Source organism: Triticum urartu, chromosome 5A (genome assembly GCF_056163025.1).
Source record: "Triticum urartu cultivar PI428250 chromosome 5A, HENAU_Tu73, whole genome shotgun sequence".
NCBI classification, from domain to species: domain Eukaryota; kingdom Viridiplantae; phylum Streptophyta; class Magnoliopsida; order Poales; family Poaceae; genus Triticum; species Triticum urartu.
This window is the reverse complement of record NC_141877.1, coordinates 607,205,510-607,220,488: the sequence shown is the minus strand read 5'-3', so window position 1 is coordinate 607,220,488 and position 14,979 is coordinate 607,205,510. Positions and strand designations below refer to the sequence as shown.

General features: G+C 46.3%; 1 protein-coding gene across 1 annotated transcript; it reads left to right on the top strand.

Moving 5' to 3' along the window:
- The first annotated feature begins 6,113 nt into the window (after nucleotides 1-6,113).
- Nucleotides 6,114-8,560, top strand: LOC147973300 (uncharacterized). Its single transcript, XM_087524948.1, has 5 exons — nucleotides 6,114-6,287; nucleotides 7,021-7,201; nucleotides 7,315-7,346; nucleotides 8,201-8,266; nucleotides 8,525-8,560. The coding sequence occupies exons 1-5, from the start codon at nucleotides 6,114-6,116 to the stop codon at nucleotides 8,558-8,560; spliced, it is 489 nt and encodes a 162-aa protein (XP_087381074.1).
- Nucleotides 8,561-14,979: the final 6,419 nt, after the last annotated feature.

Below are 14,979 nucleotides of genomic sequence, written 5' to 3'. Positions count from 1 at the left end.
TTTATAGAGGTGGAATTATGTTAAGGGGTACTAGGGGGGGCCCACAAGATTGGGAGCGCGCCTACCCCCCTGGGGCACGCCCTGTGAGCTTGTGGCTCTCCTGTAGCTCTTTTGGCATCCTCCCGAACGTTCTAGGGTCCCTTCTGGTCCAGAAAAAACCATCGTAAAGTTTCATCGCGTTTGGACCTCGCTGGTAATGATTTTTTGAGAAGCCAAAAACAAGCAAAAGATAGTAACTGGCATTGGGCACTGGGTTAATATGCTAGTCCCAAAAAATAATACAAAATAGAATATAAATGCATAGAAAGCATCCAAGATTGCTAATTTAATAACATGAAATAATAAAAAATTATAGATATGTCAGAGATGTATTAAGTCGCTAACTCATCGGTGGTACACCATTTGCAACTCCATCATGAAGTTGTGAGGTGTCTTTCACCAAATGGAGATGAGGTGTCCATTGGGCTTGTAAACTATGGAGATCGTAAGTTTCTTCTAGTTACTTTATATGGTGGTTAATTCATTCATTTACTCATTGTTGCTCTACGCATTGTATAGTATGTACACGCTTCAATGCTATACTACAGGTCCGAGGGTATGCCATTTCCGCACATACATTGTTGGATGAAGCTAAATGAGCAATTTGTGTGGGACGACATGCTTCGGTTCTGATTACAGTGTCATTGAATTTGGCATAAATGATTCTGAAAGACTTGTGGAACATCCAGTTGTCTCATTGAATATGAACTATTATTGTACTAGAGATATTTGCATACTATTTATGGATGAATTGTGCTATTATGTTATTTGTGGTTTGGTTAAACGGTCAAAATTCCGTCTGTTTCATGTTTTGCGTCCGAATTTTGATGAATTTCATCGTGTTTGATGAAATGCATTTAATTTGTTCAAATCCGCTTTGAAATGTATGTGTGCATGGTTGGATAACCGGATTTTTCACATCAATGTCAGTGGACGGATGCGGTGTCTGTTTCAGGGTCAGCATGCCTCTAAAAGCACATGTTGTGTTTACTCTGTAGGCCCTTGTACGTGTTAGGGCAACTCCAACGCAGAACCCCAGATGGTCCGGCCGCGTGCATTTGGGGGTAAACGGATACAAAATGTAGCCCAACGCGTGAGTGCAAACGGACAAGCGTCTATTTTTTGTCTGTTTTGACCCACTCCCGACCCAACTTTGGGCCGCGTTTGCATCCAAACGGACACCCGGACATGTGGGACGTGTGCCCTTGTCTCCTCTGGCTTGCCCATCAGGGACACAACGCACATTTCTCTTCCCCTTGCTATCCCTTCGTCCTCCGCTCCCCGCCCCCTCCATTGTCGCCGCCACCCCGCCTGTACCCCCATTTTTCGGGCCACATCGCCTTCTTTGCAAGGCCTTCCGAACCACGACCATGCTATGTGCCACAGCTAGCCCACGCCCGTGTTTCGAAGGAGCTTTTTGCGGGCGTTCGTGGTTCTTTGTTGTAGGTCACTACAAGAAATATGTCAACTTATGACCTTCTGTCAGTGACCCTGGAAGAATTGGTCATAAATCTATGACCATTTTAGACCAATTGGTCAAAAGCTGTTCGGGGGGCTCCAAACCCTAAACCATTGCGACCATTTTGGTCAGAAATGTCGTAATTTCCTTACACGAAATGGTCATAAAGCAGACAGCACTAGTCCGCTGCCTTATTTCTAGCTGATCATGACCAATATAGATGGTCATAACCTTGTAAATTGTGGTGGGTTGCTATGACTAGGCGCCACCTCATCAGTTTTGCCTATGTGTCATGTCCATGTGGCAGTTTTTGCCCTAGGTTGTGAAGCAACCTATATTTCTGTCATTCCCAAAATTCCCAAAAAAATATCATAAATTATTTGGGTCATATCTTCATCAAATATGTAAAAGTCCTTCCTTGCCTAGTTCAAAACTAATTCAACAATATTCATTTTCCTATTCTGTTCACAACAACACTTTATGAAGGAAGTGCTATTTATATATTCTTGATTGCCCTAGGAATTTTTGGGCACTCTTTTCTATCCAAATTATTACTGCATGACAAAATTCAGCTCCATTTTCCTAGCAAATATTCCTCGGCAAATTTCCAAAGTTTTTGTCCACCTAGAAGCATTGTGAAGGAAGTACCTTTTTTATATCTCGAAATGACATGAAATTTATACAGTTCCTTCATATGCCCAAATTATCACCCTCCTCCAAATTGCAGCTCAGTCAAATCATCTATGTGAGCCCAGGTTCAATTTATATTTTATGGCCAAATTGGCACGTTGCAAAGCAAGTGTTATATAGACCCCTCTTATTACCCTCAAAATTTTCGACCACTCTTCCATACCCAAATCATTGCCACATGATAATATTCAGCTCAATGTTCCTAGTAAATCTTTCTTAGGAAATTTCCAAAGTTTCTACCTCGAGAGAAGCTTTGTGAAGTAAGTACTAGCTAGGCTTACCCAAATAATCTGAAAATTTACCAGCGCATGACCATACCTAAGTAACTTACCTGCACCAATTTTAGCTCATTTAATTCATCCAATCTCTCTCACTAGTTTTCCCAAGTTTCTGTCCATAGAAGAGCATTGTGAAGGAAGTACTACTTTGGCATGTCCAAATAGTATCAATTTTCTACAATGCTTTCCTATGCCCAAATAACCATCCTCCACAAAATTTCAGCTCAATCCATTCATCATTTTGAGCCCAGCTTCAACATTCATATTTTTGTCCAGCGTGGTACTTTGCAAAGCAAGTACCACCTAGGATCCTCCTTTTGAGCTAAAAATTTGTGAAGACATTCTCCTTAGTAGATGATAATCCTCAGCCAAAACTCACGCCCATTGGCCATGTGCATTTCCCGTACCGCTAATCAAACACTTGGCTGCTAATTCATGTTTGAGCATCGATCGGTCTCCTTGTGAGAATCTTATGTTGTGATTTTCTTCCTAACACCAACCTGGGGAGTGCCCAACCCAATAGACATGCCTAGGCCACCCAGAACACATGGCAACATTACGGTCACGCGGTGACCACGCGACGGGCATGCGAGTTTACGCGCTCTAGAGTTGGGGCCCTCGGCCACCGCCCAAACCTCGACGTATCGCCACAAAACCATGTATTTATGATTAAATAGGTCCTTATGTAACTATAAATGATTTTTGGAAAAAATAAATAGCAAACTATGAGGTAGCTGCAGTTCAAATTTGACCCGCTTCCAACTGAATCGGCGAAATTTGTCTTTTTCACGAGAGGTGGATCAAAACTTTTGACACCCAACCATTTTGTCAATTGTGAATTAAATATGTCCTAGTATTTTATAAAAATGATTTGGTCCAATTTTGCAACAATTATTTGGTAGTTCCTTCACAAAAAAACCTCCTTTCGGGCACTCGAAAAATGGAAAATGGTTTTTTCGTCCAACGAAAATGAAAACTTCCTTAGGCAACATTGTTTGCCATTCCAATATGCACCCTTGTGCACAATATGAGATCATTTGAACAAACTATGCCATGAATGTGGCCATAAGATTGATCATTTGGCTTGAAAGCCATGAATCTTCACACATGATAGCTCATTTCTGAGAACATTTTTTTAAAATAATTATCGTATTACAAGTTTATTATTTTTCCCGGAAACTTGGTCATATATAATGACACAATGCGAAGGTTTTCCAATTTTTTTGATTTTTATTTTTATTTTTTATGCCCGTTTCAAAATGTGGTCAAAACGGCGGGCTTGACCGTTCCTAGCTAGCAGTTGAATCTTGGAATTTTTTGGTGTTTCTCTGATTAAATAGATACTTATGTACCTAGAAATGATTTTTGTAAAAAATGAAGAGCAAACTACGAGGTAGCTATAGTTCAAATTTGACCCGCTTCCAGCTGAATCGACGAGAATTTATCTTTTTCACCAGAGGTGGATCAAAACTTTTCACACCCAACCATTTGGTCAATTGTGCATTAAACATGGCCTAGTATTTAAGAAAACTGATTTGGTCCAATTTCACAACAAATATATGGGAGGTCCTTCACAAAAAAAACTCATTTCGGGCACTCGAAAAATGGAAAATGAATTTTCCGTGCAAAGAAAATGAAAACTCCCTTAGGCAACATTGTTTGGAATTCCAACATGCACCCTTGTGCACAATATGAGATCATGTCAATAAACTATGCCATGAATGTGGCCATAAGTTTGATCATTTGGCTGAAAGCCATGAATCTTCACGCATGATAGCTCGTTTCTGAGAACACTTTTTTAAAATAATTTCCGTATTACAAGTTTATTATTTTCCTGCAAACTTGGTCACATATGATGACACAATGCGAAGGTTTTCCAATTTTTTGATTTTCTTTTGAATTTTTTATGCCCGTTTCAAAATGCTGTCAAAACGGCGGGCTTGACCGTTCCTAGCTAGTGGTTGAATCTTGGAAAACTTTTGGTGTTTCTCTGATTAAATAGATACTTTTGTACCTAAAAAATGATTTTTGAGAAAAATAAAGAGCAAACTACGAGGTAGCTACAGTTCAAATTTGACCCGCTTCCAACTAAATCGGCGGAAATTTGTCTTTTTCACGAGAGGTGGATCAAAACTTTTTGCACCCAACCATTTTGTCAATTGTGCATCAAATATGTCCTAGTATTTTAGAAAATTGATTTGGTCCAATTTTGCAACAATTATTTGGGAGGTCCTTCACAAAAAACCTCCTTTTGGACACTCGGAAAATGAAAAATGGTTTTTCGTCCAAAGAAAATGAAAACTTCCTTAGGCAACATTGTTTGCCATTCCAATATGCACCCTTGTGCACAATATGAGATCATTTGAACAAACTATGCCACAAATGTGGCCATAAGATTGATCATTTGGCTTGAAAGCCATGAATCTTCAGAGATGATAGCTCATTTCTGAGAACACTTTTTTAAAATAATTGCCGTATTACAAGTTTGTTATTTTTCCTGGGAACTTGGCCACATATAATGACACAATGCGAAGGTTTCCCAATTTTTTGATTTTTTTTGAATTTTTTATGCCCGTTTCAAAATGCGGTCAAAACGGCGGGAATGACCGTTCCTAGCTAGTGGTTGAATCTTGGAATTTTTTTGGCGTTTCTCTGATTAAATAGATACTTATGTACCTAGAAATAATTTTTGGAAAAAATAAAGAGCAAACTACGAGGTAGCTACAGTTCAAATTTGACCCGCTTCCAACTGAATCGACGAAAATTTGTCTTTTTCACGAGAGGTAGATCAAAACTTTTTACACCCAACCATTTGGTCAATTGTGCATTAAATTTGTTCTAGTATTTTAGAAAATTAATTTGGTAAAAATTTGTAATAAATATATGATAGGTCCTTCACAAAAGAACTCATTTTGGACACACGATAAATGAAAAAAATGAATTAAAAGAAGTCATTTCTCATAACTCTTTATAAAAATATTTGTCTTATTTCAATTTGTGATTATTCCTGAAAACTAAATTCAAATTTGCTGACACAATGCGAAGTTTTTTTTTCAATTCTTCAGGTCATAATAAAATAGCTAACATGATTTAGCACCTTACTTTTAGTCGATTACGACCAATTTAAATGGTCAAAATATCATACCTGTATAATGCGTTTTGATTGGTCCAGAGGCCTCTCACGCGGATCGTGGATAATCACCGTCGGATGCTCCTGGATCCAACGGCCCGCACGTCGCCCGTCTCACCCACGTCCCGCACTCCTCCTCTCGCACCCTTCTCTCCCTCGCACTGACGCCCCTCTCTCCTCTCCCTCACTCCGATCTGATCTGAATCCACCGCCGCCCACCGTCGCCCACCCCCACCGCCGCCCACTGTCGCCCACCCCCTCCGCCGCCCACCCCCGCCGTCGACGACCCTCACCATCGAGCCCACGCCCCGACCCGCGCCCTCTAGTACTCGCCCGCAACCCTCACCCGTGGCTAGGGTTTCGGCTGCCACCCCTAACTTCGTCGGGATCTGCCAAATCCGGCGACGGCGAGGCCAGAGGTTGCCGGATCTGGCACCGGTAAGCCCCTCCCCTCCTTATTCGCGCACTATCTCCTCCTCACCTCACCTCGTCTTGTGTTCCCTTTCGGCAGGTCAACATGGTTGTGGATGGGACGACGACGATGGCAGGAGGGGCGAACCTCCATGGGACGGGTCGCCACCAAGGAGATGGAGCTCCTTCTCCATCCAATTTGGCAATCTCCGGCCGCCTCCTCCAGATCCTCGCCGACCACGGGCCCCTCACCATCGGCAACACCTGGAACCATGCCAAGGTACCCTCCTCGACCCACTCGGCTGTCCGTGCGTGTGTCAACGACCCCTAGCTCTTGAGCTCCATGTATTGCTGCGACTTTGTTCATCCATGGCCGGCCAGTAGATGCGGTGGTATTAAGAGCTGATGGAACTGGTGCCCGGAAGTGAGTAGTACAGCTTGGCCTCTGCCTGTACTTCCTTCTTTGATCAGGTGATGCTTAGACCAGGAAGATTGTAGCTTCTGCCCTCTTTTTAGTGCCTTAGCTTCTTGCATTTGGGGAGCAAATAAAGTGATAGTTTTACCCTTCTTCGCGCCTAGCCGTACTCTTGTATGTCAATACCAGCTAGTCTGTTACAGACTAGTGTCCTGTGATTAGATGCAATATGGTGTATGTTCAACTCAGTGATTTCAGCCTGAGTATTTTGGTGCTAGTAGGAATTTCCTGCAATTAGGATTGTATATCAGGCATCTTTTAGTCCGTTGTCACCGAATAAGTTGAATGTGTATGCTATGACAGACACCTGGTGGTGAGGTAAACAATTGATTATTGTTCATGCCACTTCTTTTTTAGATGCTCAATGTGGTTACTACATCACTTTGTTATGCTATTTATTCAAAGTGTATGTATTCAATGTCCTCCTGGACATGCAGTTAGTCTGCATCTGTCTTAGCGAAGACACAAGAGAAGACTGTTATAACGATAGTATGTGCTACATTTGATCCCGGGTTGTATAACATATCTGTTACTGCAGGTCACCCATCCTCGAGGAGCAGAAGGAGGGACGTATCTAGCTGGCCATCAAGGGCTTGCTCTGCTCCTCTTCTTCCTTGACCATCGGTACCACCACGTTCCCGGGCTTCCAAGGCGCGCCAGCACACCACCGCCATGCCTCCTATGCTCTCCGGGCTCGGACCAATCGCTCGACCCTTCAGGTACGCACGTCTCCTGCTATTATCTCAACCCTGTGAGTGCCAACTTGCCTCTTGCCTGCCAAGAGTGTTGACTGAATTGCTTCTGATACATGTATGTGTGTGTTTGTGTGCAGCACAAGCCCTGCAGCAGCCGACGTGGGTTCAGGTGTCCCCTCCCCTGATGGCTATAAATCTACCATGCTCTGCTAATTCTATGCGAGCACTGTTAGGCGTTCGTTTGTATTTGCAAATTAGCAGCAGCTTGCAGAATATGTGCCGTCCAAAGCGTTGCCTTAATACAATATGCGTATCATTAGCTGGTATCCATATGGAGATAGTTTAGCAGAGGAAGAAATAAACACCTATGTTTCTTGGTCCGTGAAATTGCATTGGAGAGATGGGTCTATTATATATAGGTGATACATTACACTAGTTGAATTTGACCACGCACCAACTCCAACAAGTGATACGTGCATGCTAATTGTTATTAGCTTCAAAACCTAGTAAATGCCTTCTTGCACTAGGTACACCCCTGAATTTTTGTCCTTTACAACCTGATCAATGTACAACCTGTTTGCTTGAAAGTAATTTTAGTTGATTCTTTGATGGAGCGCTAAGACTGCGTGGAACAGTAGTTTTTATTATCTAAAACTACCGCCGTGTGATTATGCAGGTGCCTAGTTTCTTTTTATTAGTTTTTATTATATAAAGTACCTCCCTCGAACATTAGTTTGTCACCTTGTTTCCACTGATACGCAGGATATTGTTTGCTGCTTATGCTTTTCTGATCGACAGTATCAGGCAGTAACACATTAATTAGTCTCGGTTACTTGAAATCAAATCCATGATTTTGTTATGTACTGTTTGCTCACAGTTAAGTATAAGTTAACCTTTCATGTTAAGGCAAACCTGAGAACACTTGCTTGTGAGAACCAACTGGACTTATTAGATATATCCAAGTGAAGATGTACTGTTACCCATGGTCTTGTTCCTTTACCCATGGTCTTGTTTGTCCTGCAGGTTAGTGAGCAGCATCAGGAGGAGGAGCTCAAGCACGACCACCAAGAGGCACCACCGCAGCAGCAGGTAGCACGTCCATCTCCACCTCCCTCTCCCTCTGCTCGCAAACCTTTTTATTAGAATATATTGAGTACATTCTGTCAACTTGTGTGTCAGTAAGAACAAAAACTAATTATCTAAGGTCCTGTTATTATTACCTATATATGACATTGCTACTGGATTGCCTAGTGCCCCTGTTCATGGTGGGCTAAACTTGTATTTGCTCTTGCTGCTGCGTTTTGATGATCATGAGTGTGATGCATTTTGATGATCTCCTTGTACCAGATGAGTCCGTCGATGAAGCGGCAGCGTCTCCTCTAGAGGGTGACGGTGGTGGCGGCGCCTGTGTGCGGCTTCGACTACAACCTCCTCTCTGGTGAGTCCTTCTCCTACCTCTAGCTCCATCTCCGAGCTGCTGTAATACCATGCTCTGTTTCATGGCCGTGGCTTATTTAGTCTGTGCTTGCTATGCCTTGTGTATTGGAGCCTAATTAGCTTCTATTAGGGGATAATCTACTGGTTATACCAAGATTTTACATGAAATTTTGTTCTGCTTATTCTGCTAAGGTTGTTTGCAATGGTTATACATATGTTACACAATTTTTGCTGCTGGCTAATGAGCTTTAGAGATGGTAACATGGTTCTGCACTCTCAGGATCATCTTATGACACACAATCAATTTTTGGTGTGCTCAAATTTTTAATTTTAGTGATAAGGAAATATCCCACCTAGTTTGCTGGCTCTCTCACTTGAGTTGGTTTAATAGTAGTGGCCTCCTGACTTGTACTTAGTTGGGTAGGTGCTGGCTGGGAGCAAAAGTTTATATGCATGGATAATGGACTTGCACTAAATGGACACAAATAAAGGAGTTGAGTATTAAGTGAACTTGTTCTAACTGGAAACAATTTCTCTATGGTGTACATAAATATCGAGTTGATAGCTGATCTGTAGCAAATATAGCTGCGCGTAACTTCTTTACTTGGTTCCTCTTTTACAGGAGCTCCAGGCCTAAGAAAGTTGGAAGTGCAAAGACATGAAGAAAAGCGCGAAGCCATGAAGTGCTACTCAGCAAAGAGTTGTCTTTTCTATTTGACTGTAATATTGTAATAGCTGCTATACCTAGGTTGTAATAGTCTACAGAAATTATAGTGCACTAATATAGTGTCATTTGACGAGTTTCACATGTTCTCTTGTTTGGAATATTTGATTATGAATGTGATTTGTTTGTGTGTGAGATGGGAACCTGACCAGTGCAACCCACTTATGAAATAATATGACTAGTTCGTAACTTTCTTATGTGTGGGATCAATATATGAGATTAACATGACTAGTGGGACCAGCTCCAAAATATATTTTCCAAAAATATATAATCAATAGACTGTAAAAGGCCAAAGCCCAGAGATAAAAAGGCTGAAATATTGGGCTTGGCCCATGTAGCCCAATAGAATTTGTAGGAATGATAATAATAATAAAAGGCCGAATTGTTGGGCTAGGCCCATGTAGAAAACCGAATTGGACCGGGCTGAATCTTGTGCCACATCAGCTTGCCACGCTGGATGCCTACATGGCCTGGGGAGGTTGCTAGTGACCAAAACGCCACAGTAGACGTATTTTGGTCATAAACATCTTCGACCATTCCAGAAGAAAGGTCGCTATAGTCAGTTTATGACCGCCAGCTTTTGACCTTCTGTTTTTGGTCACAAAAAGGTCGCAAATGAAAAACCATGACCTTTCAGTGACCAATAGTGGTGGTCACAAGTTGACATATTTCTTGTAGTGGGTGGGAGAGAAGCTACGGCCGCCGGCGCCGCCCATCGACCCAAACAACCTTGCTTTGCTGTCTGCGAGGGGAGCTCAACGTGCTCTTTCTAGCCGCGTCGCCACCATGTCCACAAGGTGTTCGACGCTTTGCTCACAGGGTACCATGGATAGCGGGGATGAGTATTTCTTTCACAACTTCATTTGTTCATCAGATGATTCGTCCTTGGATGAAAAAGAGCTTGTGGTGGATGCATTGGTCATCCATGACCACATTGCTAGGCAGTGGCCTCGGTTCAGGGGATCAATCCCGGGGCATGCTCCAGCCTTGAACCCCAATAGGGAGAGCGGCCACGTCCTACTCTATGTCGATTACTTTTGGGATACCTCTTCAAACCACATCAATTTCGTCGCCGCTTTCTAATGAGGAGACATGTGTTCAATCGTATTTGGGGGGGAGTGGTAGGATATGACACATACTTTGAGTGCAAAGGGGATGCCCTTAGCAAGCTTGGCTTCTCTTCTTACTAGAAATGCACGGAGGCTTCAATCTCGATGGGGTACCGTTCGATACCCTGCATTGATATGGAGCACTCAGAAGCTTTGGGAGGTGATGTATGCTTTTGTGATCATGACAACATGATCGTGGAGGATGAGCGTGGTGATAGCATCTACGACCAATGGTTTGATTTCCAGGGTGAAAATGTTGAGTCTGAGCACCAACAACCTACCACCTTTGAACAGTTTGTCTAATTTGATCGTGAAATGCGTGATTCGCATACTCATATGCAACCTCCAGGATGACTTGGTTGAGCACATGTGGACTTACAATTACAACCAGTAGATCTATCGGTTCAATTTCTTTTCATGCAAAACAATTTTAATTGGGTTGTAAGAATATTTGATAATGTTTTTATTTCGATTGGGTTAGGTGAGACTATTTCGGATGTGGAACTATTTAATTATGAACTATTTGGTATGCTTGGTTTTAGTTCAAAGAATGCATAAAGGGCCTCCGCCGGACGATATGCGGCCGGAATGCGGCTGTTCGTTGGGCGCATGGCCGGCGCATCTAGAAATCCGGACGGACGCCGCCCCATTGCCATCCCTAAACGGATGAAATCTGAACAAAACAAACATCAGTTTAGGGTCGTGCGTTGAAGTTACCCGGGGCTGCATGGGTCGAAAATATTCGACAAGACCTTAGAGCAACTCCAATGGGGCGACCCATTTTGTCCGCCCGCATCCGTTTGGGTTGGTGCGGACAAAAGTGGCGGCCCAACGCGCCGACCCAAACTCAAATCGTGTCCGCCCGGCGTCCGCGCCGACCCATTTCCGGCCCAAATTTGCACCTGAAATGCGTCGGCGCGGACGCGAAGCGGACGCACCGCGCGTCTCCTCGCCGTCCGCCGTGTCCCCACCTAGCAGCTGTCCAACCGCTACGGTCAACATAATTTATGACGACCGCCCACCTTGGGCCCACGCGTCAGCGATGGCGGTCGTCCTTTTTTAAGCCGGGCGTGCGGCGGGGCCGTCCTCATCCACTACCACTCGCCCCCCGTCCCCATCTGGCCACCCCTGCCCCCACGCCGGTGACAACCCTAGCCACCGCCAGCATGGGTTTCTTCTCCGGCGTCGGCAGCAGCCGCAAGGGCAAAGCCCCCGCCCGACATTCCCCCTCCCTCCCCGCCCTCCCCGCGCCGGCGCGCGCTCCCCAGCAGAGGCAACGCATCAGCGTGCCGGTGCACCAGCGTGCCGGTGCACCAGGCCGAGTGGCACTGGCACCACCGCGTGCCTCTGCCGTACCCGGACGTGACGCTGCCGCACGACTGGCATTTGGATCCGGAGAGGATCCCAGTGCCGGTGGCGCCGCGGACGGCCAGGGCCCATGCGGGGGGGGTGCGGCGCCGGTGGGCGTTGCTGAGCGAGGAGCGGCGCGCCGACCCGCGCTTCGCCGTCGACTCGCTCAACTGGGCTCGATGGTTCGCCATCGAGCGCGAGGAGGCGAGGCGACGCGGCGTCGACCACAGCCTGCCGCCGCCCGCGCTCGTCGTCCGCGACGAGGATCAGGAGGCCGAGGCCGCCTACCAGGCGGCCATCAAGGAGAGCGAGGAGGAGGAGCGGTGGAGGGAGGCGGACGAGGCGGCTTTCGAGGCTGCCATGGCGGAGGCCATGGCCCTCTCCGCGGCGGGCGACTACGTCGTGCCACCGGTGGCCCCGTCGTCCCCGCCCAGAGCCGAGCGGGAGGAGCCGTCCTACATCGAGCGCTACTCCTGGACCGGAGTAGTCCGCGAGTGGGTCAGCGCTCCGCCGATCTGGCTCAGGGCGATGGAGAAGCAGGAGGCGGCCTACCTCGACCACTGGCGCCGCGTTCGGCTTGCCGAGGACCGCCGGGAGGGCCAGCGCCTGCAGATGCTCGAGCGCGAGGCCGAAGAGGAGGCGCGCCAGGCCCAGGCAGCGGCGGCAAAGCCCGGCATCACCGCCGTCTGGAACACGGCCTTCCCCTGGGCCGGCCCTGCGCCGACGTTGATCGACCTCACTGGTCCCGACGCAGACGCCACCACCGACGAGGACGCCTAGGGCAGCGCGTCGTAGTTTTTAGTATTTTAATTAATGTAATGTGGACTTTTGCCGGCCTTCGTGGCCGGCTTTTATATTTAATTAAATGCATGTATTTATTTTCAAAATGCTTGCAATACTTTTTTTGGCGCGCCGATGAAATGGGTCGGGCCAGCGTTGGGCGCTCTCGCCGATCCAAACACAGTGCCGAACGTTTGTGTTCGCCGGGCCGACTCAAACGGACAAAAAGCGGACAAAAGCGTCGTCCGTTTGGGTCGGCTCGTTGGAGTTGCTCTTAGAACGGGACATTGGGAGAGTGCGATCCGGAGAACAAAGGCAGAGCACGGAATGACAGATGGAACCGTGTACTGTAGAACAATCGGCTAGTAGCTGGAAAGCGCGAGGCGACGACAGATGGAAGTGGAACCGCCAGCGCTACGCTCGGTCGGCGGTGAGTAGGCGCTGACACGGCAGGCAGCAAGCAAGGGTCTCGTTCGTAGCTCTGTCTGTGTGCAGATGGCCGGAGTTGGGTTTGACATGGACCCCTGCCCATGCCATTGCCGTTGCCGACCACAAACAACATGGCCCGGTACGCAACATCATTCATTCCTCTCTTGACATTTGGCCATCGCGCAGCACCCCACATTCAACATCAGTTTTGTCTTGGTCTTGCAACAGCAAAGAAAGAAAGAAAGAAAAGACCGCTCGCTTCCCGGCGAGAAGAATGCATACGCGCAAGGCGCGACCAAGGGTGGGAAGAAAACCTTGCGATGCGCGGAGAGCGCGTGCAATAATAAGCTCAGAGAGGAAAGAGTTGTCCGCGTGTGACTGTAAAAGATGTGAACATGGACATGGTGCTGACCGTGGAGAGCAAACCCAAACTTGTGCACGCGACCGTGGAGTACTGAAGTGGAGTGTGAACATCGTACTACTACTCAGGATCCACAAGCGCTAACCTTTGCTGCCGTGTTAAGACGTAAGTGCGCACATAGTTAGTACAATGATAAGTGCGCATGCAGTGCGTTCCTCTGCCTGCCTGCCTGATCGGGACGGGACGGGACCCCTACCGGCTACCGGAATGCACTATCCACAGGACCGGGCATCACCCAGCCCATTTTGTACCATTTCCCTCGGTTAGACTTTTCATGGTCTTTGATGCACTACTTGGACTAGAGTGACTTTTTCATACTCTTGGTGCACATCAAGGTACTGGCGGGAAGCGGCCCTGGGCCCTTGTTTGTGGATGGAATGGACGGGTACCTTGGTTACTTCTGAGTGGCTAGGTGGTCGATTATGCTGGGCATCATGATCGGCATCTCAGCTATAGTACTAATCCACGTCTTATTAGACTGTTATAGTACAGTTTGGGCAGTGGATCTTGGTAGGATGGCGCCTCCGAATTCCGAAAGGATTCTTGAGATCTGTGAGAGACATATATAGTTCCCGCCCATGATCGTACCACTACTCTTAACCGCGATCCGGACGAGGAACAGTACTAGTAGTATACTCCCTCCGTTTCGAATTAGTTGTCTTAGATTTGTCTAGATACGGATGCAGCCGCGCACTTCAAGCGCGTGTGTACGTCCGCGTCAGATTCTTCTTTTTTTCTCCATTTGTAGAAAGATTAGCGTGAAAACTCGAGTAATGGTGCATGTTGAACGATCGATGCATGATCGCTTAACTTGCTGGGGCGGCTTTGGCTTTCGTCGTCACCTAAACTAAATGCAGCAGTGCACGCGTTTGTCACCGAGACCTGTGCGTGCCTGCCAGGATCAACTTTCCACACACAAAAAATATATCCTTTTTGAGAAAGATCAATTTTCCACCGAGACCTGTGCGTTCTCTGAAGTTTAGCGATTGGCCTCCAGGCAAAAGTCTTGCCTCTATAATTAACGCCAGAACACTTTAATCGTAGCCAGCGATTGGCAAATTGTCTTTCATCACCATCGGGAGTATATACGCGGCACAGGCTAAACGGTTAGGAGCAGGCAACATGTCCAATCCAGTCATGTCGACTGCCACCGACTCCATAAAGACGAGCCAAATTCAGATAAAAACAGGTGCTGCCAAACTATGTCTGTATAAACCACCTCTTCTTCTCATCATCAATCATTGCTACCCTTTCCATACCTCAAACGCGCAAGCAGACGAAACGTTTCCATAGCTGGAACTCGCCCAAACACGCACGCAAACGAAGCGCTGTCACAGCCACATGAACGCGAAACCTCCCACGTTGGAAAAAACACCCTATTTCCACCAAAAAAGCAAGGAAAACACAACGTGGCCAGGCAAACCACCACCTTTTTACAAGAAATATCCAAACCCAAACCCACAAGAAACATGAATGATGGCAACACCTCAACGCGAAAAGCATGCCCAGGACAAAAAACATGCCACGGCTGAAACACGACACAACACCATCG